Genomic DNA, 27,730 nt, shown 5'->3' with positions numbered 1-27,730 from the left:
TGAATGTGCCTTGAAGGATGGTTAGAGGATTAAAGGTAAGAAGAAACAAAGGTAGTAAGCACAAAAAATTTAAGAGACCAAGGACTTTACGGTTCAAAATGGGCATTCTGGACCATAAGCTCAATTGTTTTAAGGGGACCCATTTATATGCAGCTGGAATGCCAGGCAGAGGAGTCAAGCAATAATTCAACAAACAGGAAACCCTTAAATGTTCTTAAATAGGACAGGAATGTGTTAAATGCAGGATTTAGGAATTTCTACCTGGGCAAACTGCCAGCCTGAGTATAAAGAACCAAACTACAAGGAGATAAGCCAATGACAAAGTCTGGAAACACCTGTGTCTACTAAAATATCAATTATCACTCTGAGAATTGAATACCAATAACCAGAATCTTCTAGATGGAGAGGTTCGTATACAGAAATGCCTACTATGAAAAGATCAGAAGAACTATTTGTAGACGATTTAGAAGTTAGTAGCACTTCTACTAACATTCAAGAAAATGTCCAAAATCATGAAAATTACATGTGTAATAATACTTGTACATATGTATGAACTTCTTTCTCCAGAACATCTTTAAAGATTCCTAGTTAAGGGACAGAGCATTTGTTTTCTAAAGGACATTTGTCCCCCACTACCTTTTCTCAACAAGAAAAATACTTTCAGAACATATCCACAACCTCCTCTGGCTAACATTATACAACCCTACTAAACTTTTTAATTTTACTATCTATAAAAGTTATAATCTCAGAAATCATTTATGAAATACATAGGCTAATTATTGCATCCTCAACAGAACCACATCATAACCCTTAAATCCCTGATAGAACAAATGGTAAATGGCATTCAACAGTTAACGTCATTAAAACAAAATTTTAGTAAGCCAAAATTTACCCAAAACAATTATGAAGAACAACGGCCATTGTTAAATCAATTTTTGGATCCTGGAACAAAAAAATGTTTAAGAAATCACAGAATTCAAATAAAAAATGGTGCAAATTCTGAGCAAGTTCCAAACTCTTCTCATCATATATTTTTTTAAGGTTTTATTTTTAAGTGGTGTGCCTGGGTGGCTCAGTCAGTTAAGCTTATGCCATCAGCTCAGGTCATGACCCCAGGGTCCTGAGGCAAAGCCCCACATCTAGTTCCCTGCTCAGCAGGGAGTCTGCTTCTCCCTCTGTCCTCCCCTAACCATACTCATGCATGCTCTCTCTCTCTCTCTCATAAATAAATAAATAAAATCTTTTTAAAAAAATATTTTATTTTTAAGTAATCTCTACACCCAACTTGTGGCTCAAATCTCCAAACCCCATCAAGAGTTGCATACTCCACCAACTGCTAGCTAGGCGCCCCACTTCCCATATTTAAGAATTAAGGGACACCTGGGTGGCTCAGTCTGTTATGGCATCTGCCTTTGGCTCAGGTCATGATCTCTTCTTGCAGAGAACCTGCTTCTCCCTCTCAACCCTGCTAGTGTTCTCTCAAATAAATTTAAAAAATCGTAAAAAAAAAAAAAAAAATTACAGCAACACATGAAAGGGAAATTCCACATCCCCTTTAACCACATAAACACAAACATCCCTGGCATCCTTATTCTCTTTCTCACCAAGGTTACCAACACACATATTCTGCTGCTCAGACCAGGGTAAAATGAAGAAATACATTATGCCTCATGTTAGTATGCCTTCACAATGCCTGATTTACTATGTTATTGAAAATGTAACACTTCAGTTAAGCTCCACTGGCTAATAAAAGGTTGATAATGAAAACAGTGAGTTTTCTAGGGGTGAATTTTACTATGTCCCAGGGCCATAGTGAACAGCTCATAAAGGTCTCCTTGTCACATCATTTAAAGGGAGCTAGAGAAGATCTGAAATCCCACAATATTATCAGGCTCCAGGAGAAACTCCAAAAGTAACAACCATGACTCTATTAAATGTGATTTGCTTAAATTTTTCAGAAAATCTACAAGGCAATATGCCAAAAACTGTTCAACAAAAAACAAACAAAATCTTTCACATGTAACTGGAAGTAATATGTTAACACTGAGAGGAAATCTACTTAAAAATAGGAAATACATTTTTTAAAAAAGAATTAGGAAATAAATGATAGAGGGTAACTATTAATCACAACTCCTTATGAAAAAATTCAAAGAACATCATCCCTGGAAATTAATGGTGTCATTTATAGAAGAGCAGCACATTTTTATTTCATATGTTCTCATGCAAAATGAAAAACAATGAACCACTTTAAAACAGAAAATCCTTGGTAGACTACTTGGGATTAAGAGCTATAAAAAGGAAAAAAGTAGAAAGAGCCCCATCTGATCAGAAAAGATCAAAGTCTGTTGAAAAGTGTGTTAGCACAGGTATGAGGAAACAAGTATTCTTATACTATGGGTAGGAGTGTCTTATAGAGATAGTTGGCAGTATCAATCAAAATTATAAATGTATCTACCCCTTTGACTCAGCAATTCCATTTCTAGGAATTTATCTGACAGATACATTCATATATATGACATATATACAAATGTAAAAATTATTGCAGTGTCAGTAAAACCAGTTGAATAAATTATGATAAATCCAATCAATGCAGCTATACAAAAAGAATGACGTATTTACTGATTTGGCGTTAAGTGAAGAAAACAAAATGCCCCCCCAAAAGTATAGTTTTTAAGGATGCTGTCTGAGTTGAAAAGGAGGGTGATAAGGATATATATATGTATATACATGTATCTGTACAGATCATCTCTGAAATTATACAAAAGAAACTGCTAACTGGTTGCTTCCAGGAAAACTAAATGAAAGGCAGGACAACAGGAGAATCTCCATTATATCCTGTTGTACCTCTGGAATTTCAAACTATATGAATGTATTACCTAAAAAGAAGTATAAATTAACCAAACTTTAAAAGTGGGAAGTGTGGGGCGCCTGGGTGGCTCAGTGGGTTAAGCCGCTGCCTTCAGCTCAGGTCATGATCTCAGGGTCCTGGGATCGAGTCCCGCATCGGGCTCTCTGCTCAGCAGGGAGCCTGCTTCCTCCTCTCTCTCTCTGCCTACTTGTAATCTCTCTCTGTCAAATAAATAAATAAATCTTTAAAAAAAAAAAAAAAAAAGTGGGAAGTGTGAAAGGTTAAGAAGACTGTTGAGTAACAAATGTGACCCAGTAAGTAAGTGATCCCATTGTGGCCTTTTTCAAACTGCCTCTTTTCTCCTTCCATCTAATGTGCTCCTTTCCATTCCTTCCTGTTAACTTTCCCAGTCCATTTTAATCTCCTCCATGTAGGCCTATCAGGGTCACATGTTATAACTATCTAGATTGGCTTCAAGTACTAAATGCCAAAGAAGTTGATGGACTTTGTTCCACTAATCATCACACAAAATGGGCACAACATCAGTTGTTTAAAAAAAAAAAAAAAGAGTTATTTACAGTAGGGTAGATAACTGTACTTATATAAAACAAGAAAAAAAAATAAGGTGGGGAATGACAGGAATCACAATATTGTAAAAAATTCTTCCAGCAGCACCTGGGTGGCTCAGTGGGTTAAAGCCTCTGCCTTCTGCTGGGGTCATGATCTCAGGATCCTGGGATCGAGCCCCACATTGGGCTCTCTGCTCAGCAGAGAGCAGCTCTGCTCGGCCTCCCCCCCTCTCTCTGCCTGCCTACTTGTGCTCTCTGTCAAATAAATAAATAAAATCTTAAAAAAAAAAAAATTCTCCCAAACCTAACTTTAAACACTCATTCAAAACTGTCTCCTGTGTCTTTTCATAAATATCTTATTACCAAAAAAAAAAAAAAACAAAAAACAAAAAAACCCACTTAATAAAAAAACAGAGTATCTACGATAAAAAAGTGATTATCCCACTTCATAATTTAAAAACCAAACCTGAATTCCCAACAGGGCTATGGAGTGGCTCTGCACCTAGAATACCTAAGTTAACGGTCACCATAGTCACTGCTCCTTAACTGCTCTTTTCATTCCCTTATGTCCTTTATTTGCAAATGTATGCATATATTAGTCTTTCACATGCTAGGATCTTATTCTGTCACATTTTATATTACAGAGTCAATATTTCTGTATCCCAAAATTTAAATAAAGGCCTAGAGTCTCACCTACTGAAACTGAAACAGAATTAACCCTTACAAGACACCAAAGCAACAACACCTTCTTCGTCCAGAGCAATGTTTGCTTCTGAAAGAACTAACTCCTATCAGGTATTTTCCCCCGTGCAGTCATAACTGGGAGAAAAGGCCATGACTGATCTTATAGTATATGGGACTCTGGGTAGAACTACTGTAAAGAGGATATTTTGGACAAAGACAACTGGTTAACTGTATATTCACACTGCAACCTGACCAACAACCATTATAAAGAAAAGCTCTTCCTGAAAGTTCTCAAAAATAACTGAAGTCCACAGTCTTCAATATTCTCAGTTTGAGGAGATATTATACCTAATTGTAAGTAGGTGAACAAGTTATGTAAAAATATCCTTTACTTGGGTTTAAAATGTTACTCTTGGAGCACCTGGGTGGCTCAGTCCGATAAGCATCCAACTCTTGATTTTGGCTCAGGTTGCAATTTCAGGGTTTTGAGATCAAACCTAGCATCTGGCTCCACAGTGGGCTGGGCATGGAGCCTGCTTAAGATTCTCTCTCCCTCTGCCCTTTCCACACCCTACCCCCATCCCCACACATGCATACTCTCTCTCTCTCTCTAAAAAAATAAAGTAAAATAATACGTTATTCTTACTTCGCCCAATCTCCATATTATTTCCTCCATCACGTACAGAAGGCCTACAGACAGTAAAAGTCCTCTTATTTTAACAGATAACTTTCCAAAATGCCCAACATTCATTAAAATCTGAAAAATCAAGCTCCCCTTTTCTAGAACTACTAATTTACAACCAAACACAGATAAGATTTTTCATTTATTTACAAATAACAATCCAGAAAAACATCTTCAGAATTAGCTTGAGATTCTTTACCTTGTAACCGCAATGACAGAAAATCACCACTTAGGAAAAAAAGCCAGTCTCTGTGCCCCACAAAAAAGGTAATTAATATTTTAAAAGCAGAAGATGAACATACATGTGAAATATACATTATGTAGTTATACAAACTAAATCCTTAACTTTCCAACTTGGCATAATGACAGAGTAGTTGGAAGGGACTGTAAAAGAAAATACTCAACAGCTTAAAATTAACAATGGGCCCATTTATTCAAGGTAGGATGGTTCTCCCATTTCAGCTTGAGAGGACTGAAAGTCTCTTTCTATCCTCCTCTAGGAGGGAAACTCTGCAGCTGGACTGTCTGGAGAATCACTCAAATATATTCACAGCTTTGCTCGAAGTCAAGCAATGGCAAGAAAAGCCTTCATCTTCACTTTCTACTGAAAACCAACACAGAGAATGTTGACTTTGAGGTATTAAAATTTCATCCTTCAAGGATCATTTCAATTAATTTCTCCTGCAGAAAGCTGACCCCGCAAATAAAAAAGCCCACTGAAACTGAGAAACACTTATCTGTATCTTTGTAATTTCACCAAATACTGTCTTGTGATAGGTCTTTAACAATGTCTAGTACGGCACTTAATTCTTTTCTCCCCAACCTTTTTACCCCCCAATATTTTATACCTTCTTAAATGGTTTCTAGAAAGTATTCCTATAACTGCTGAATAAATGAATTCTTGGCAAAATGTTTCACAGCTGTCTTTTCTCTGTTCTATCTTATACTCCCAAGCCGAGCTCCATAATCCAGAAAGTAGTAAATTTCCTTTGCTTTTTAAATCCAACTAAAATCTTGTCTGAGTTGGTAACAACTAATCCTCTCCTAACTCTTGAGAATCAAAATCATTATTTGTATTACTATTAATTTGTATTAAAATATTTGACCTCATTCTTATCTGAAGAAACAATGTAGATGTTTTATGGAGAATTGGGAGCTCATCTTCAGGAAATTCAAATACTGACATTTAAGAAAAAAAAATTCTAGTATCATAAATCAGAATACACAAAAGAGAGTATTGTAACCTTAAGATGCCATACTTAAAAGATGTTATTCACAAATATATCATCCTTCCTGTAATTCCATCGTGAGGAACATCAACTTGCCAAAATATGGCCTTGAATTGTGCAAGAAGTCTCCTATTTCTTCTTATAAAATATACTGGCAAAGACCAATCACCCACACTGCTACAAAGAAACCCATCCCACATTCCATGGCTTCAAGGCAATTCCATAAATACAGGGTCATAAAAAGGCGGCCTACAAACTGTTGTAGCCAGCACTCCATTTTAAGAATAGGAAACTGAAGACAATGACATGTGATTATATAGTTACAGTAATGTGAGGATCCTTTTAAAAGTTTCTAAGACAATCTTGTCTTAGAAACGGTCCCACCTACTAAAAAAGAAGTCAAAACTTGTACACCATAGATAATGGGAAAATCTATGTGAAATGTTAAATATTGTATAGTTGGCAAGAAAAAAATGTATAGTTTGCATTCTTTAAAACACAAAGTCACACCCAGCATATTCACATGCTAATAACAACAAAATCTCAGGAAAACAGAAATGTTCAGGTCCCAGCCAATGGTCTACTTATGACATATACATTTGCTATCACAGGGTTCCAATGTTATAAGGGAATGTAAATAGCCCTATGGAGCTGGACATAGCAACAAATGAACAGAGAAAAAACTGTATGCTTTTGGACTCTAAACATAAATATGCAGCTTCCCAACTAAGCACAAACTTGTGATTTTTTTTTCTTTTTCAATTCCAGTAGACTCTAAGTAAAAAAAATAACTCCTACGTTACCCATAATTACAGGGCATTTGATATTGCAAATCTCAAAATATTTTTTCTTCTTAATATTATAATATTGTTGTAAAAAAATAAGAGCTAAGAGAATACAATGTACCCGACCTTGCTAATAATTTCATACCTATCATTAATATGAGAAGCCCTAAATTAATGTTTTAAGGCATGCTGTTAAGTTTTAATTACTTTTTGACACATTAATTAAACAATTTAGTGACCACAGAAATATTTCCCAATAATTTTACATAATTAAGGCAGAATAAATATAACTAGAGAACTAAGTAAGACAAGGTGTAACATTACTAATCTTATTACAACAATATAAATTAGTTATTAGGCACACGTCTTTATTAGGCAATGTTATAGGCATGTTTGAACTGAACCACACAAGGGGTTAAAAGTAACTACAGTGAAAGCCAACAGCCTAGCAGCACAGTTGAGCCAACATTCCCTTCTCTCCTCCCCTCCCCTTCCCATCCTCTCCAGTCCAGAATGAATTGCATGCCCCACTGCACAAGGCCCAAAAAGGTCACAGGAGATGGCAGAGACTTTTGTAAGAGAACAGAAATAACTCAGCAGCTTTGTTACCATAGTCTCTTTTAATCAGTATGTTCAAAATCCTTTAATTAGCACTCTGTCTACACAAGGAAAGCATTTCTTCTGTGCCAAGGGAGGGCACATATGTATGTACACAGTGTTCTGTTTTATCAGCATCACAACATGGAGCTAGGCCTCAAATTGTCTGCCAGGAAACTAAAGCACAGAAAACTCTTTTAAAGGCATGGTACCACAAAACTTACACAGCACATTTGCATTTCTACTACCAAACCACACAGTGATTTAGTTTGTTTCATTAGGTGTCAATTTGTTTCTGGACTTCTTCCCCACCAAAACTGGATGCATTTTAAACTAAACAATAACTTCTATAGTCCATTATTTATAAAGTAAGATATTCAAACTTAATATTAATAATGTTAACAGAACATAAAAACAAGACAATAGTAAGGTATCATTCTTTTCCTCATAAGAGATCTTCAGGAAGAGAAAAAAATTGCCTTGCTCAAACACGAATAAATCGTAAGACCCATTTTCACATGGATGCTTTCCATTTAAAATTTCATCCAACCATGGTCTTAAAACTTAAAGGCTGGATTACATATATGCATTTCCTTGTAAAATCTGATTAACTGGAATCAAGACAGAAATTGGTGGTAAATTAAAGTTAACTGTTTAAAAAATAAAATAAAATAAACTGTTTAAAAAATCCACAGACAAGAAACAAGGAAAACTCCATTAGTAAATTGGGATTAGCTGTATTTTAGCTATTTTCACACGTTACAAACTTAATCTCTCAAAATTAAGGTGTGTGTATATATAAGCAGCAGTGTATGTGTATACACACACACACACAACACATACACACACACATATGTTATTAAAACAACAGCCTCCAAAACTCCTGATTAGAGAAACCACCTAATTAAAGAAACAATATGTAGATAAAATTTATCATTAGGGAAGCAGCATACATAAATCCTTGAAAGCCAGCTCCTCCACACCAGCCATGCGAGCTCATAGCACGGTTTTGTACAATGGGTATGGTACCACTATTTCACAGGTTGACAGGAGAATTAAATAAATGAGATGATGCACTTAAACACTTGGCAAAAATCCAAAAGTTTGCTCGCAAGGCTGTTGGGGGTGGGGAGTAATAGAAGGTATTCTTGTGCATTGCACAAAAGTATAAATTGACACAGCCTATCGAAATTGTATATGTATGTGTCCATATATATGCATGTGTATACACACACACACACACACATAACAGTTAAACAGCATGGAGGTTGGGGCATTGACTGCATCAATTTGACTCCCTCCAAAATTTAACCATACTAATAGCCTACTGTTCACTGAAAACCTTACCAATAACAAAGAATCTATTAACACATATTTTCATGTTATATATACTGTACTTTTATAATACAGTAAGCTAGAAAAAAATATTAAGAAAATCATAAGGGAGTGCTTGGGTGGTTTGGTTAAGCATCTGACCCTTGAATCTGGCTCAGGTCATGATGTCAGGGTCTTGAGATCAAGCCCTGCATCAGGCTCCATACTCATTGGGAAGTGTGCTTGAGATTTTCTCCCTTTCCCTCTGGCCCTCCCCAAGCCTGCCTGTGCTCTCTCTCACTCTCTCTAAAATAAAAAAAATCAATCTTAAAAAGAAAAATGAAAATCAGAAGGAAGAGAAAATACATTTACAGTATTGTATATATATTTATTGGAAAAGAAATCCCTGTGTAAGTAGACCTACACAGTTCCTATCTGTGTTGTTCAAGAGTCAACTGTGTTTATACATACACATAAAAAATTATGCGTATATGGTATCCACCACAGCACTGTTTGAAATAACAATACTAGAAACAATATAAATGCCTTTCCATAGGGGACTGGTTAAATGTATGTTACTTCCCTACAAGAGAAGTCTACATAGTTGTTTAAAACAAAAACAAAAACCTTTAGGGAAAGTTCTCCACGATAAATTATTGAGAAAAAAAGACACGGAGCAGTGTGTATAACATGCTCATATAATTAAAAGGGGAGTGGACATTCCTATTTGACTACGAAAAAAAAGCCAGCAATTAATAGCAAGCAGAAACAGTGCTTGACATATGTCATGCTTCAAAAAAACACCATCATCATCATGAAAATATATCCTTAAGTTGTATACACAAAATACATTCAAACTAAATCAATAATGTAGTAAACAACAAAATCTCAATTATTTATAAGCTGACTATCTAGGAGATCCAAGCCCTCAATCCCTCTTCAAATATAAGCAGTCTCTGGCAATTCTACTGTTGACTATCACCTTCACCAGAAAGTGACCGGAGGAAATAACACCCAAAACAGTCATTTTATTTGATATTAATCAACAGTTTTTAATTAACAGCTTCTGGAGCTGAAAGAAACAATGAAAATCCCATTGTGCAGCCTTCTAATATTACATATAAAGAAACTAAGGTTAAGATTCCCCAAATTAGTGACAGTTCAAATATTTGAAGTCTACCACCTATTTAAATGCTCTCCATTTCCTTATTAATAAGATGGGGGAGACCGAAAATAAGCTCAACTGAAATCAATTATCCTTGCTAAATTACCTCCCCTCCACATCTTTTATTATACATAACTAAGTTTTCCGAGATTAAATCCCATAAGCAATTGTAATGAGTACAGGTTATCCAGAGAATTCAACAACTCAGCCCTGAAGTTTCCAGGATTAAGCACTGAATGAACATCTGTAATAAAATCTGTGAAGTTTGCTTACACTAGAGATTGTCAGAGGCATGTTGAAATCCTTGCCACCTTGCAGCCGGAAACCCCAAGGAGCTGGGCCAACCAAGGACACACTGTAGTTGCTCATGGCTCTGATAGCTCAAAGTCCAATCTCAGAAAACGAAAGAAACTGTGAAAGAAAATTAGATGGTTAACAAAATGTTTATTTGAAGCCCCATTACCTATTTAATTGTACTTAATATAAACTCAACTAAATTATGTTCAGTATTTTGTTTCGGGGGTATGAGAAGATACTGAGGATAAGTCTACATTAAGTTCTCATTACAGTCTTTTCAGGAATAGGAATCTATGAGCTAATACACAATTTCTAAACTGATGCCAACTTCCATGGTCTAAAAATTCCACATGAGAATCTATTTCTAGACATTTGATCAGTTCTATAACTTGCGACAGTCTAATTTGTGGCTTCTTGCATACAGACTTTAACTCAAAGTACTTTATAACACTTCATTACACATAGGAGAAAGAATAAGATTTTATTTCAGGTTTAATTCAAAATGATTTTCCCCTCCCCTCTACCGCATGCATTCTTTCACCTGCAGTTGGTAAGAGTCCTTAAATTCAAAGCTACTCTCCCATATGAAAAGGACTGCGAATCTGTAGACTCTCACTCATGCTTTCCACATACAAAACTCTTTGAAGTGTTTTTTAATGCACAAAACTATTCTCTCCAATCATAAACGACAATTTGCATTTCCTCTTAGAAGGACATGGTATTTTCAACACTTAGAGCAATATTTACTTTTCCTTTAGACAGACAATGATAGGCAATCCTCTAGCAGCACAGTGATATTTCAGTGAGAACTTGCTTCTTATTTTATACACACATCACATAAAGCAAGCAAAGAATGAGCATTAACCACACAGTGAATGAGACTGACTAAATGGGGTAGAAATAGAAGGTCAATGCATGAAAGGGAACTGGAGCTTTAGAAAGGCAGCAGCACTTCAGTGCTCTTTTTTGTTTTGCTGTAAGTGCACTCATAATGACTCTCATGGTTTTACTTTTATAGGATTTTTTAAAAAGTGTGACTTTGAGTTTGGTATTGGTTGGTATGATGGTTATGTGTAGTGGGCGAAATTGGGAGAAATGGGTATTTTCTAAAATGTAATACTACGAAACAATATTATTTTGCCCTTTAAAGTGTTAAAAATATAGTGGATGTATAATTTAATCATTTTAAATCACATTTTTTAAAAAAAACTGTTGAAGACACACTTCCTTGGAAAATCTGTGCTGTTAGACTAAATCACTACCTTATATTACCTGTCTTTAAATATTTTTCCATTTTTTTAACCATTCAAAACTTTGATCCCATTACACCAAATTAATATTGGCACATGTAGGTTTGTGAACCATTGGGAATATTAAAAAACAAACAGATTACATCTTCTCATAAGGGGAAAATGAGGCAAAACTTTCAAGTCTGGTCCTTAAAGAAAAATTAAGCCAGTGAAAAATCTGTACAGTACCTACCCAGAAATGAAATGAGCTTTCCACAGGCATAGCTAATACACATTCAGTACTGATGTAATATACACAGCGCACTAAAAAGACCCAACGGCCATGCCAGAAGTCAAACTGTTAGATACCCATGAACACCACATAGTAAGATAATTAAGAGTCACACATAATTTAACTGCTTTCCCGCTGTAATAAAATATTTTCATAGAACTAGTAAAGAAAGACTGTTTTGACGTTGGCATTTATGATACAAATCAGAAGAGTGTAAAGCCAACAGATATTTCACAAGAAGCCTGCCCCCTTCCTTTCTTAATCTTTAACTTGTATCAAGAGAACAATGTGAAAGTTAGGCTCAACTTCCTCTGGACCCACTGTTTCCTACAAGAAAATGTATGCAATTTATATATCAAACCATGTACATACAACTTCCCTTTATTTGGGAATTCCCTTCATAACTTGACCTCATTTATTAAAATTTACTGGCAAGGTCACAGCCACACTACAGAACCACTGTCATTTCTAGTATTCTCTCTGTTAGCTTCATTTGCCTTAAAACATTCTGATCCCTATGCAATGGTAATACTGTTATTGGCTTTTTCCAGGTCTCCCCCATCTGGTTATTAGTACCCAAGCTCCTCCTAAAATACTAAGCAGGGAGGAAATAGTGAGCTGCCTATTCTGCTTTCAAACACGAAAAAATGTTGGACCTTCCCGTACAGTTTGGGGTTTTCTCTTAGGGAAAGTCTAAACAATGTCTTCGCTTTAATATTTGAGAAGGAAGCTTGGTATTTCCCACGCTTCTACGCCGGCTTCTTCGGTGAATGGGAAGGGGGGAAAGGAGAACTCAAAGTGACAAGAAGGGCCTGAAATTAACGAGCAGTATCTTTAGATTCTCTTTTTCCCCAAATTCAGAGATAATGGGGATAGAGCTGAGGAACTAAAGCCACAGGCACATGATGAAAGCAGTCGACACGAAATTTTCCAGCAGAGGTTCACGCCTAGCCCTGTTTGCCAAATAAGGCTCCGGAGCCGGCTATTTCCGTGGCTGGCAGGTCCGACGTCCTCAACCGTCAGAAGGCGGACTTGGGATAGGATCTGGCGATCACACCCTAGACCTACCCTGTCGACGCAGCCACGAATTTTCTTTCCTAGCTCTGCCCTGTCCAGACGCCCTTCCTTTTTCCACTTATTGTCAAATGCACTGAACGCACAGTCTTACAAAAGCCCCAACAAGTACTCAAGTCTTAATAAATCTGGCGATTATGACAGATTTTTTTTTTAAACAAGCTTTATTTCTGGTCGCCCGGCTGTTTCCCCAAACAGGTACGCAATTTTAAGTACCTGGAAGGAAATAAACACTTCTCAGCGCGAAAGCAAACAAAAAAACAGCAACACGCCTTTCCCGTTTAGTCTCGCTCCCTACACCCCTGCAGGAGGTGGGTGTACCCAGACGCCAAAGTAGGCGCCCGGCGACGCCCGGCGACTCCCGGCAGCCGGCTGGCCGGCGGGTCGCTGCGGGGGTGCCCCAGAGCTCCACGTCCCTGCCTCCGCCACACTCGTCCCGGCCGACCCGAGCTCCAGGAACTTCCAGTGCTCGCCCTCTGGCCTTGCGCCCACTCCCGCGCCGCCCTTCCCCGGGAGCTCCTCTTCCCACGCGGCACTCTCACCTCCGCCGCTCCAGAAAGCACCTGAGGAGCCGTCCCCGCGCGAGGCGCGCCCCCTCCTGCTCCCCAGCTGGGCTTCCCTCCGCGCACCCGGCGCAGGGAGACCGCTTCTCCCCCTCCTCCCTGCGGGATAGAGGAGCAGCGCATCCCCGACCGGCGGTCACTCACCTCCACTGCGGCGCCGCGCTGCCTCCGCCTCCTACTAGCGCTGACAAGTGATTCGGGGTGCGTGCGCCGTCCCCACCGCCCGGGGAACTTCCGCCTCCTTGCACTCCCCGACCCCGCCCCCAGGCGGAGACACGCTCCCCCCTCCGTCCCCGCCCCGCTCCCGGCCACGCCCCCGGCCCGACCGGGCTGCCCCAGACGGGCGGAGCAGGGTACGCAGGAGTCTGGCGCGCGGGCTTGCTTAGGCGAGCTGAAGCCAGTGCTGGAAAACAATGGAGCTACCGAGTTTCGGTGGGGGTAGTCAGGGGATTTCGGGCAGTACCTGGCAGAGGTACGCTCCGCGTGTCTGTTTTGTAATGGACGCATTTCTCTCTCCAGAAACTTTGAATTGGCAAGCAGTTGTTCTGGCTAAAAATAGAAGAGGGCTTTGGCTAAATCCCTAGCTATGCAAGTTCAGCGACTACTGCCTGTTTTTTGGAGAGAGCTTTCCGTGCCCAAAGAAGTGCAGACCCTGAAGTTTGCTTGTCAGGAAGGTGAAAATCGGTAACCCTAATAACTAGAAGTCAAGCTCTATGATCATTCCAGAAGACAGGGATAGAGAGCAAGGGCCAAAAGCTGTTCAACCAGTATATCCTCTTTATTTTGTAAGTCCAAAAAAATCAGTAGCACACTTTTCAGTTTCTGTAAAGTTGCTGGATTTAGCCCGAGGATTTTATTCATAAACACACTTAAAGGATGTGCAGTGAATATATGGAAAGTAATTTGTTGAATTTTTTTAAAACTGTGAATTGGGTTATAAGAAGTGAAAAGGACAATTTTTAACCAAAGGGCATATAAAGCAAGGATGAACTTCACGGGGTCCATGAATTCCCTTGATGTACAACAGCCTTCTAGAGGAGAAGGTCCAATACTGTTCCAACCAAAACGGTAGCCACTAAGCCACGTGTGGGAATTGAACATTTGAAATATGGCTACAGGACGAAGGCCCTGAATTTTTTGTTTTATATAATTTTAATTGACATTTTAAAACTGAAGCAGGGTAACATTTGTGTTAAAGAAAACACTGTGTTAAACAAAACTTAATTATACCTAAGACACAAATTTAATGTATGATTACATTTCTCTTCACCATTGAAAAGTTAATACCTAAATTGAGATGGGATAGAAGTTCAAAAAGCCCTCTAAGTTGCAAAGTCTTGATATGAAAATTTTGATTAAAATACATCATATTCTTGGGAGGCCTGGGTGGCTCAGTTGGTTAAGCAGCTGCCATCGGCTCAGGTCATGATCCCAGCTTCCTGGGATCGAGTCCCACATCGGGTTCCTTGCTCCGCGGGGAACCTGCTTCTCCCTCTGACTCTGCCTTCCACTCTGCCTGTGCTCGCTCTCGCTCTCTCTCTGACAAATAAATAAATAAAATTTTTTTAAAAAATAAATAAATAAAATACATCATATTCTTAAAACTGATTTCATCCGTTTTCTTTTGCATATGCATAAAATTACCGGGCGCCTGGGTGGCTCAGTGGGTTAAGCCGCTGCCTTCGGCTCAGGTCATGATCTCAGGGTCCTGGGATCGAGTCCCGCATTGGGCTCTCTGCTCAGCAGGGAGCCTGCTTCCTCCTCTCTCTCTGCCTGCCTCTCTGCCTACTTGTGATTTCTCTCTGTCAAATAAATAAATAAAATCTTAAAAAATAAAAAATAAAATTACCATGTGACTAGTACCATATTTTCATTGGATGGCTCTGCTCCATAGCATTCATCACATTCTGGGAAAGATTATGTTGGAAGGAAAAGTTTCTTAGTGTGAAAGCTGGTTTGGGGAGTACTTTTTTTTTTTTTTTTTTTTTTTTAAGATTTTATTTTTTTAAGTAATCTCTGCACTCACCATGGGGCAGGAGCCCACAACTTTGAGATCAAGAGTCCTGTGTTCCACCAACAGAGCCAGCCAGGTGCCCCTGCAGCACTTTAATTATCATGTTTGACACCTCACCTCAAAATTGAATAAATAATAACAGTGACATTTATAAATACCTACCAAGTGCCAGACAGTGGGGCGATCCTTACAACAACTTTGTAAGACAAATGTCATCCCCATTTGTAGTTAAGAAAATGGAGGTTGCAAGAAATCAGTTTGTGATGGTTCTGCAGGGCAATGGCTAGAGTTACCCTGTAAGGATCCCATCTCTACTCCCCTTCATTTTTGCTGCTGATACAATTAAAACGAACCCAGTTAAACAGGGTTAATAAAGACATCAAGAATTGCGGGTAGTATATGGAGATTTCACCAGAGAGTAAGCACCTTGAAGCATTGAGAGTAAGGAGTGTTGCTTACTTAGCATATTCAAATTTTAGTCTATATAGGCTAGCCTGCCTTTGAATTCTCCTTCTCCTCTTGCAGTTTAAAGGGAAGTGAAAATTTAAAAAGCCAAATTAAGGTATGATCCAGATACATTTATCCAAGAGTCCTCCAAAAAAACCAGCTACATCAAAATAACATAGGTAGCTTGTTAAAATTGCATTTTTCTGGGACTTACCCAGACCCAGGATCCTTGCAGAGGGGCCCCAGGAACCTGCTTTTTTAAAAAAACACTCTCTCCCCTACTCCAGGTAATTATTAAACTACATTGCTTAAAAACCTCTTACCTAGAAATATCCCTGCATCCCCAACGTACTATAATGTGCTTAGGTGATAACCATGCATCCCAAACAACAGTAACTTATCTCAGCTCCCTCATCCTTGGGAAATAATTATGAATAACTTTTGGAGGTTATTGTGAAGAGTAGGGATGATATATATAAAGCACTGGCAGCATGCTGGACACCCAGTAGATGTTGAATAAATGGTAGCCATATGAAGCTTTCCAAATCTGATTACATTTATTTATGTACCACAAAGACAAGTAGAAAACTTGAGCATTCACTGTGTACTATGTTCTTGGTGAGTTATGTATATTATCTTTTTAAATTCTTACAACCATATAAAGTAGGTATTTTTTTCAAAAGAAACAGAAACGTGGAGATTACGATATTTAACCAAGAGCACACAACTAATGAGTAACAGAGTAAATCACAAGATGTGATTCCAAAACCAAGTTCATTTCATCTCAACACCCTGCTTCTGGTAAATTCAATTAAGCCATCCAGCTTAAAGACTAGAGAAAGAAGATGAAAAACCATAGCCCCTAACACTGTTGGGAACCAGAGAGAAGCAATCTGCAACAAATTATGGAGATTAAATACTTATATATTATTACGAGTAGGTATGTTACTTGTATACGAAATGACAAAAATCCTGAACCAATTCTGGTGGAGGATGTGCCTTAACTTGTTTCAGAATGACTTGCTCCCAAGACATTCTGACTCCTTTTCTTTGTGTTGTCCATGAATCACTTTTATGAAATGGTTGGCCATGACTAAAAGGACAGTCTGCAACTACAGACTACTAGCAGTTATCAGGATGATAACTGATCCAATGGGAAATCAGACCAGTGTCCTTAGCCTTGTTAACTCTACAGACTAAGCAAAGGAACTCACCGCAAAGGAAACTATATTTAAAGTTGCCCTTTATCATAACTAGTGCACAAGAGAAAAATAAGTAGATCAAAAAAATAAATTGAGTGGGAAGAGTTTTTAAGAAAATTCCATCTAAACACAGTAGTTACCCAAGTGAATAAATGTTTGCTCTAACATTTTATTATCCAGTGTATGACTCAGAATCCTCTTGCAGTACTTCAAAAATAACAGAAATTTTTAATTACCAAGATGGCTTGGCTAAGACGAGTTCTTACAGTTGCACCCAATAAACTGTAAAGTACTGGTCTTTAAAAAGTTCCTACTTTACTCTAAGTCAATTTATTTTGTAAGTCCTAATCCTGAAAGACAAACAAAACAAACCACTCATAGGTATGAATATTTAATGTTTAAAATCCAGAATGGTCGGAGTGTCTTGGTGGCTCAGTTGGTTAAAGCACTAGACTCTTGATTTAGGCTCGGGTCATGATTTCAGGCTCCTAAGATGGAGCCTCAGTGAGATTGAGCCTCAAGTCAGGTTCTGCTCTGGGGGTTTAAGATTCTCTCTCAGAGCACCTGGGTGGTTCAGTGGGTTAAGCCTCTCAGATCATGATCTCAGGGTCTTGGGATCGAGTCCTGCCCAAGGCTGTCTCCTTCGCAGGGAGCCTGCTTTCTTCTCTGCCTGCTTCTGCCTACTTGTGATCTCTGTCTCAGTCAAATAAATAAGATCTTAAAAAAAAAAAAAAAAAAAAAAAAAAAAGATTCTATCTCCGTATCTCTCTGCCCCTCCCCAACTAAAAAAGTAAAAATAAAATAAAATCTAGAATGGAGATTTTTCTCCATTGTTTGCCCCCAGAGGGACAAACACTAAAGAAGCAGAGAGAGAGAGTAGGAAGAAGTAAGTGGATGGGAAAGGCTCTCAGAGCAGATCCATGAAGACTACCTAATTGAGTAAATAAATAGGATCAAGGAACAAATTAAAAAGTTTAAACTTCTTAAAACTGCTTGAAGATTTCAAATCTGGTTTGGGGGAGTGGTATTAATAACTAATATTGAAGAGAGAGGAGACATTTTTGAAAGGATAATGCATTCTCCTGACAGTTTCTAGTTAGGGGAAAAAAGGCCAATTTAGTAAGTGAGGGTGTATAAATAAAAAGGGTAGATAGTAAGGGAACTGAAAAAACTATCAGAGAGAGAGCTCCAAGTTTCAGCTTTCAGAAGGGGAGGAATATTCCTCACGATAAGATCAGGGTTTAGCCAGTCTGACATTTTACTCAATGTCATTTCTTTGAGGCATCTGGCTCTTCATGGGAAAGGACAGAGAATATGGGATTTTGGAGAGGAGACAGAAACAGAATATAATTTTTAAAAGCTTGGTATATAAAGAAAAATGATATTTGAGGAAAGCCAAGAAAATGAGAATGGGCCTAGGGCACAACTTCGCAATTAGTTGGTTATGCCAAGAAATTAATCTCAGCCTGGGAGGTAGTGCAGACTGAGAAGAAGTCTTACCCATTTTCCTCAGGTTCTAAGTTTGCCTTGATGTAAAAAGAGTGGAGAACCAGTGGGGGAGGAAAACAAGAAAAGACAAATGAAAAAAAAAAAAACCTTCGGGTTTCAATCAGGATAATCGGGAAGTCTTTGAGCTAAACGAACTTAGGAAATTGTGAACAGAGAAGATCTAGAATGTACACGGTGAGAGCTCATTAAAAGATCTATGCACATCTCTGTGCAGTGTCCCTTTATTAAAACATTTTCAATATTAGTCCCTTTGTTAGCCACCTGATACTAATAGGTTATTGTATGTCAATTATACACCATCAGTTTCCTCTCAAAACCCTGACTGATACATTATTGGTAATTCTTTTTATCATCAATAACTTCACATAAATCATTAGAATGCCATGCACACTTATTTATCAAGCATCTTTCATGCCCTAAACTCTGTTGATATGTGATTTTAAAGTAAAGTCACTCTGTAAAAATATTATAATTTTTGCTTTTATGATTTTTTTAAAAATTGATGACTTTTTAGTCATTTTAGGATTTCTAGAACTACTTCCATTAGATTATAGTGTGGTATGACCCACCATCAGTTAAAATCTAGAAGTAGGGCGCCTGGGTGGCTCAGTGGGTTAAGCATCTGCCTTTGACTCAGGTCATGATCTCAGGGTCCTAGGATCAAGTCCCATGTTGGGCTCTCTGCTCGGCAGGGAGCCTGCTTCCCCACTTCTCTCTCTCTGTCTGCCTCTCTGCCTACTTGTGAACTTTCTCTGTCAAATAAATAAATAAAATCTTAAAATAAAATAAAATAAATCTAGAAGTAAGTGCTTTCCTTCCACAGTGTCAACTTTTAATCAAGTTTTAAAAGAGCTAGTGAAGGTTATTATTCTGAATCACAAATAAAATAAACTTAAATCTAGACCTTGTTTATGCATATAGGGTAAACAATTAACCAGAGTTATCTTTGGGAGATAGGATTATGAAACTGTTCATTTTTTTACTTTATAATTTTCTATATTTCAAATTGTAGAGAATATTTACGGGGCAGCTAGGTGACTCAGACGGTTAAGTGTCTGCCTTCAACTCTAGTCATGATCCCAGGGTTCTAGGATCGAACCCCACATCGGGCTCCTGCTTTGTGGAGAGCCTGCTTCTCCCTCTCCCTCTGCCTACTGCTCCCCTTGCTTGTGCTTTCTTTCTCCCTGTCAAATACATAAATAAAATATTTGAAATATATATACATATATATTACACCTAAAATGAAAATAAAACAACACAGATTTGTTTTTAAAAACCACATTAATTGACTAACTTCATGATAATATAAATTTTCTATATAAGATAATATAAATTTTAATTGCCCCAAATTAATTTTAAATTTGTTTTAAATATTAATTTCTTTAATTTATAGTTTTGTCCCAAATTAATGATGTAATCACTTCTGATCCTTTAGGTAGTCTTTCCATTGTCTGGGTTTAGAATTTCTTGTGCTTTTCCTTGTATCTCTCCAGCAATGGTGGAGCTAGGAAGACATAATTATTAACAAGGCTAGTGTACAAATAAGGGCATTTAAACAAGTGGTATTTGGGATTGGAAAGATCCTTGGGGAAATCTAATCTTAACATGCTTTATTTACATTAAAATCTCTCCACCCAAAAGACAGTACCTCTACTAAGTGTTTTTAAAATCCGTTTACATACTCTGGGAAAAGCATGTAAACTAATATTTTCATTGGAAGGTATCCACATGTGTAGTCACAGTGGAATGCAGTAAAGCGTGCCATTCCTAGCCAAAATGTAACGGGATGTAGTACAAAAAATGATGAATCCACTCATCAAAAATCTAATTAAAGCATAGACTTGTTTTAGGATAAGGAATAATACAGAGGAATGAATATGGATCAATAACATATACAAAACCTAAACAGAATTCTATTAATAATACCCAATTTACACATCATATCAAATTCTGTCAATCTCTGTAATATGCATAGACCTATTGGCATTTAATTTCAGAATAAAATTATTCTGGGAAATTCCTCAAAGCCACTTTCTACCAGCGGCGCAGAGGTTAACTGATGAAGAAAGTAAGAAAGACATTTTTTTTAAATCTATGAGATACGAACCTGGAATCTTTTAATATTTTCATAATCTGATTATTTCACATGACAAAATATTTTTAAACTCTACTTTAGCCAAAAGTGTGAATGCCTGCTTCTTCTCAGAATTCAAAAGCTCTAACAAAATAACTGCTGTGTGCTGTATATAAATAACGAATCCACCCCTTTCCACTTGAATATCATTTAGACACTAAAACATCTCAAAATTCATGGAAAAACTATAGTTACAGATGTTATCAATAGTTGCCTCTGGATGGTGAAACTTGGTAAAATTTTATTACACTTCTATTTGTTTTTTGTACTTCCTAAATTTTCTATGAAAACATTTTACTTTTATAATGAAGTGAAAATCAGGAGTAGCATTTTTAGCACATGCTAATATACATAACACTGTTATACACACTTATATTGTTATGGAAATTCTCATATAACATAAAAATACTTCGGAACAAATCAAAATTTTGACTAGCTAGATATTCTTCTGAATTCTTTATACATATGGATTTATTTCATCCTCCTAGGAACCATAGGAGCTAGGTACTCTTATTTTCAGCTAAGGAAATGAAAGAACACAGTTAATATAACTTACATTTGTACAGCTGACTAGTATAGGTAGAACCAGGTTTTGAATCCTAACAATTTGACTATAGAGTACATGTACATAACTGAAATGTGGCTGCTTCTACAGAGTATATTATGGAAGCTTATATCTCTGAAATTTTCTTTTCACGCAAGTCAGATTCAGGCCAATGTGATTCTAATTCAAGATGTAAACTTCCTTGACTATTTTTATGTTTTTGCTTAACTGACAAGGAATATTAGGGGAATGACAATAAAGTAAAAAGATTGATCATAATATAAGTAATTTCAGGATTATGAGATAAATCTCTATGCCTGATAGTAAAGAATATTTTCTTTAAATACTTTAAACTGAAACCATTATTTCTATTAAGATTCATACCCTTCCCTACAGAATGAGACCTTTTGATAATAGTAACTTATTTTTTTAATATGTGGAAAAATCAAATTTTAATCTCCACAGAATATTTGGTTTTTTTCTATGAATTTCTTCTAGAAAGGGAAATTTGAGAATATATATGGTTATTCCAGCAATACAAAGTCAAATATCCAAATTCTATCTGAAAAATACAGTATTCAAATTTGTCCTAGATTTTATTTTATTTTTTAATTTAACCCAGATACTTGATACAGATACACCTTAATCAGTCTGAATAGAATGGTCTTAATCAAGGTTGTAGTAAACATTGAAAGATAATTTTGATAAACTTTTAAACACACATTCAACACAAGACCTAAAGTAATGTAACAAAAGCACTGTGATAAAATGGGCAAAATGAATTTGCCCATTAAATGAACCACATTGAAGTAAATGAAACACATTTCCCATATTAACATCAATTGAACATTTCATTTAATGATGTTTATTAGGCCAGTAAGTTTTTCTATGTAGGATTTAATCTTTAGGAGGAAAAAGATGAAGACATTTCTTGTTTTCTTTGTATCTACCTACATCTTTATAGGTATATAAAGATACCTATATCTTTATAGAATCCTATATAAGATCCTATAAAGGATCCTATAGTCTATCAGATTCCTTGACAAAATTCTGATAGACCTTTTTTTCTATTTAATAGAACTTTATATTGTTTATGTTATACTATTTATTAAATTTATAATATTTTAAATTTTGTATTATTAAGTATATACTTATGTTTGTATAACAGTTAAATCAATGTGATATCATTTCAGAAGTTAGTCTCTATAACCCTAAAGTGTTTCTGACCCAAAGACAGAAGCATATAAAAATTTTGACCAAGAGATCCTATCTTACACAAGGGGACAGAGGCCTTAGAGTATAAGGAGAACTTTTAGTAGGTTTTTATCAAGAGGGCAGAAATATCTCTATGAAAATCAAAAACTTATCTATTTCATAGATATTTCAATATGATCAGCAGGGACAAACATGTTTCAACCCCTCCTGGAAAAGAAATGAGTTGATTCTTAAAACTTGAGCCAAAGTATCAACTGTTAGACATAGATCCAAATATAGTGCCTCTTGGCAAAGAAATAGCCCACGGCAAGAGGCAGAGCTGGTGGACACCTGATAGCATTGCCTGAGTAACTTGAGCTAAAGTTTTGCTTGTTGTGAAGACAAATAACACTGAAAATCCAGGGAGAGAACAAATCACATTACCTCAATTTTAGAATGTCCTTTGAAGATGGATTTGACATCTCTTGATTTTTTTTTTTTTTTTGCTTTACTTTTTATTAAGAAATTTCAAACATACACTTTTTAAAAAGATCTTATGTCGTGGCCGGTGCGACAAATCGACCAGGAAACGTGAAGGTAAGAGGATGGTGAAAAGAAATTAAAAGACAAAGAGATGGGGGCAACAGGAGCACTGAGGATGATGTCCAACAGTGCCGATTTTATTCCACATCTTATAATCATTTATAAGGCAGACCACAATAGGAAGAGTAATACATCAGTATCTAGTCAGATGACCGCAAGTTCCTATAACAAGTTTACATCAACTACAAGCAAACCTCGTGATATCAGGTAATTTCCAGCTAAAGCCATTAGCAAGACAATCAACCAGGGAGTGGGTTATGGGAGGTACAGGAATGACAAGGACCAACTAAGAATTCATGACCCCGACCACAGCGTTCCCTTCTGTAGGGAGAGCGTGTGGGAGGTCACGTAGGTGAGTGCACGCTACATAGCACAGACCCTTTCTCAGTGTTACTCAACTTTCCTGTCCTTAACCCCTTGTCAAGGTGTCTGGACTTTAAAGGAGACACAAGTCAGGGCATGGTTTGGTCCTCGACTCCAACCGTGCTGTGGCCTCCAACAATCTTATTTATTTATTTGTGAGAGAGAGGGCAAAAGAGAGAGAGAGCAAAAGGAGCGGGGAGGGACAGAAAGAGAAGCAGACTCCCTGCTGAGCATGGATCCCCCCCCCCCCAACGTGGGGCTTGATCCGAGGACCCTAGGATCATGACCTGAGTAAAAGGCAGACACTTAACTGAGACCATTCAGCCTCCCCAAACATACTTTTTACTACAGAAAGATATTATAAGGAACTCCCAATGTATCAAGTATTAAGCCTCAACTATTACCACCATTAATATATAATCTTAAAGTTTTATACATGGCTTTAAACAAAGATAAATTTTATACATGACAAGATTTCACAAACTATTATTTAAGATAAATGAAGGACTGTGGTTTTTAGTTCAGTCATGTTGTACTTGAAGAGCTGGTTAGAAAAAGAACACTAGGCAAGTTTTTTTCAGACTGAAACTCTCAGGACAAATAAGACTTTATGAAGTCTCTATCAATTAAAACCAAGCATATTCAGAAATTCACTTTTATTGATACAACTACAGAATAAGCAGACTCTCAGGGATTCATTCATGCTAAAAATAAAGCTCACTAGAAGTTGATGAGAAACCCAGAAGTTTATCATAAATTCAAAAAAAAAAAAGGATACTTGTGAAGCAATCTGGAATATTCAGATCGTTTTACTTCCGGGGAAGTCCAATTGAAAAATAAAATTTAGGTTAGAAGTTTGCTTATCCGGAGTTGAATCGGAGTGAAAAGAGGTAGAAGCAGGGGCGCCTGGGTGGCTCAGTGGGTTAAAGCCTCTGCCTTCGGCTCAGGTCGTGATGCCAGAGTTCTGGGATCGAGCCCCACATCTTCGGGCTCTCTGCTCAGCAGGGAGTCTGCTTCCTCCCCTCTCTCTCTCTCTCTCTCTGCCTGCCTCTCTGCCTACTTGTGATCTCTGTCTGTCCCATAAAGAAATAAAATCTTAAAAAAAAAAAAAAAAAAGAGGTAGAAGCAGTTAAGGAGAACCTCATTCAGTTGGGATGATGGTTAATCATTGGGTGGTCGCTCCAGTAAGTGATGTAGGGTGCTCGTAACACAGTGTTCTCCAGGCCACAGCTGGAGAACACTAACAAGAGCTTAGTTTCACACTCTTCCTTGTTAAAGCTCCCAATTTCCTTTTTTTTTTTTTCTCGTATTACCAAAACACTCCACTATAAAGATATCCAATGTCTAATATTATAGTTTACCTACCTAAGTAGGTAAGTAGGTAATGTCTTCCTTTTTGAGGGAAACTCCCCCATTCCCTGGCTGATGTTTAGGAAGAAACTTACTTGGAAGCCATGGGTTCCTGGGCATGCTATCTACCATCCCTCGTATCATTTAGATTGGAATACTGGCAAAACACAAAATACAATTTTTGTTCCTGTTTTTGCATATTTCAGGGAAAGGACTCTTGATTTTTTTTTTTTTCTTTCTGGGATTGCTAAAAGGAAGACTAGATTATTAACCAAACTCTAGGGAATGCCCTCCTAAAAAATCAAATTTTTTGCTTAGATTTCCAACATGAACACCAGGAAAAAAAATTTTTTAGCCTTTTTCAAGCTTGTTGATTCTATTGTTTATAAAACTAACAAAATAGACTTATTTCTCTTCTGTGCATGCATGTGCTACCAATTTATTGCTGTATCATCTTTTCTTTATCAAAGAATTGAGAAGTGAAACAATTTCAGGAGTTCTCAGATTACATGATTAGAATTTCTGTTTCATTAGCTCTCTTGCATACGAGGTTACAAAAGAGTACTAAGAAGCGTTTATCAACAGAACAGAGGTTTCATGACTTCATTTATTCTAAGTGACTTCTTTTCTAACCCAACCAAATCCAGAATAATTTGACTTGATCAACCAGCCTGCTAATTATCTGAATTCTTAAAAATAAACTTCAGCTAAAGGATAAAGTTGGAGAGCATTTCATTGTATCCTCATGAATTGCCAACACATTCTGATTCCCGCATTTGTGAAGAGCAGTTTCCTTCTCTGCTTGTCTGTTTCAAGACACTTGGCTAGTAGACCATATAAGAACAAAATAGTGGGGATGCTGAGGAATTTCCTTGCTGTAGCATTTAGGTATCAGAAACATCTCAGAAATAATGCCTTTTGGACACCTGGGTGGCTCAGTTGGTTAAGCGTCTGCCTTCAGTTCAGGTCATGATCCCAGGTCCTGGGATCTAGCCCTGTGTGGGTTGGGCTCCCTGTTCAGCAGAGAGTCTGTTTCTCCCCCTACCCCTCCACCCAACTCATGCTCTCTCACTTGCTTACTCTCCCTCTCAAATAAATAAATAAAAATCTTAAAAAAAAAAAAAAAAAAGAAAAGAAAAGAAAGAATGTTTGGCTATTTTCTGTACAAATATAAGATAATGTTGGGCATAAATAATTTCACCAAAAACAATTCACTTTTTAGTTTTCAAGGTAAAAAATTCCCTGGTTAGTTACACAAAATCCAAGGCAATCTTCTATTATTTTCCTCAGATTTATTTACCTGTGTTTATTTTCTTATCTATATATTTACAACTATTATAGATTGACAAATAATTTCTTAGAAGAGCCCACCTACAAAATGACAATGAGATCATCTGACAATATCAGAGCATGATATTTTTAGCTCAGTAGCATATGCACACAGAGTATACATACAATGCTTCCTATTCTTCACATTTTTTCCCTCAAAACCTTGTAAGTACCACCATATGAGTGGTAGGATACTACTTTATTGCAAGTGGAAATCTTGTAGATAGGACTGGGTGACACTAGCAGTGACATTTAGATGTTATTTGTTGACAAGTTGGCTTTGTACTATGTAGTCATAACAACGGATTATAATCGTTAAGGCTTTTATTAAAAGACATTTTTTTAAAAAAATATTATATTTTTAAGTAATCTCCACAGCCAGTGTGGTGCCTGAACTTACAGCCCTGCGATCAGGAGTTTTGTACTCCACCAACTGAGCCAGCCAGATGTCCCTTACACTATATTTTTTGCTTCAGTTACTAAGGTTTTAATTAATGATTGTGTTGTTGTGGGGTGAAGCAATAAAAAGGGGAAAGTGAAAGGGTCAGGGAAAAAGAGGGGCAGGGAAAACAAATGAAAAGAGGCGAGGAAGCCAAAAAAGAAAGGAGAATGGGTTGGGAGAAGGCAGAAAGTCCCTTAGGGAGAAAAGCAAGAAGGAAAAATTCTGAGCGAATAAGGAACAGTCTGCTTGATTCGCACAGTAGTGTCATTATTTCCAGCAACAGGACCCAAGCACCACCCAGAAGATAAAACACTCACATAAGTGAGGTGATAAATATTCAATTCCCATATTGTCCTCTTAACTCTCAAGTTAACTTTTGTTCCTATCAGTTTTTCATTCCATGACTGTTACCAAAACCCACTGATCTTTTCTCTTTCTCTCCTTTCAGTCTGAAGGTAATGAGATGCCTAGCCGTGTACTGTCAAAAAGCCAGAACAGAGGAGCAAACAGATGTTTAGATGAAAGAGGAAAAGTTCCAGGAATCTTCTGACCCCGATCTATACCATCAGGCCACCTGAGCTAACAGAGCTCCCCTGCTAAGGTTTTGTAATCCCGGGCTTTTGTAAGCAATACCCCCTTTACAGAAGAGGAAGCTGTAGCTTAAAGGCCTTGCTTATGGCTGCCTAGTGAGTGAATAACAGAAATAGAACTCAGACCTCATGATGTCAGATTCAATGTTCTTTCCACTTAACGATGCCTAAAAATACAAACAAATAAAAAACTCCCCAAAGCAACTGAAACCTTATCCACTTGCCTTATGCCTCGGAAGCCTGGAGTTTAGTGAACCTGATTTGTAATTCTAGCTTTTTATACACACAACACCTGAATTTGTAACAGATGGGTCCATTTAAGGGTATTTTGCTAAGTAACCTTTTCTTAATTTTCATATTGGGACAAATAATCAAGTAATACCCTATAATAATAGTTTCAAACTATAAGGACCTTTAGAAAATGTTCTATTATTTTAAAGGAAAAATGTTTTTGGTGGAAATGAGATCTTTTTTGAGGTTGTATTTACTTTACTGTGTTCTAGCAACACGACCTCTACAAATTTGTCTTGTTGACTCTAGATCTCAGCTTAAATGCCATTTCCTTGGGGCAGCCTTCTCTGACTGTTCAGACTAAATTCTCCTCTCCCCACAACCATTCCCTTTTTTTTTTATAGCACTTGCACTTTTCCTTCATACATAGCTCTGGTTATGACAGCAGTT

At 37.2% G+C, this 27,730-nt stretch overlaps 1 protein-coding gene across 7 annotated transcripts in view; it reads right to left on the bottom strand.

The window, feature by feature from the left end:
- The window catches only part of PDLIM5 (PDZ and LIM domain 5), a 217,437-nt gene extending 203,862 nt beyond the window's left edge, over positions 1–13,575 (bottom strand). For 6 of the 7 annotated variants that reach the window (XM_059376090.1, XM_059376110.1, XM_059376119.1 and 3 more), the window contains exons 1-2: positions 13,473–13,575; positions 10,147–10,284 (exon numbers count right to left, since the gene is read on the bottom strand). In XM_059376090.1, the coding sequence (XP_059232073.1) occupies positions 10,147–10,242 (96 nt within the window). In that variant the 5' untranslated portion in view covers positions 10,243–10,284; positions 13,473–13,575. The other variant, XM_059376100.1, reaches the window with a different exon arrangement.
- Between the last annotated feature and the right edge of the window lie 14,155 nt (positions 13,576–27,730).

Source organism: Mustela nigripes, chromosome 1 (genome assembly GCF_022355385.1).
Source record: "Mustela nigripes isolate SB6536 chromosome 1, MUSNIG.SB6536, whole genome shotgun sequence".
Classification (NCBI taxonomy): domain Eukaryota; kingdom Metazoa; phylum Chordata; class Mammalia; order Carnivora; family Mustelidae; genus Mustela; species Mustela nigripes.
The sequence above is the reverse complement of the archived record's forward strand: the minus strand, read 5'-3'. Positions and strand labels throughout refer to the sequence as shown.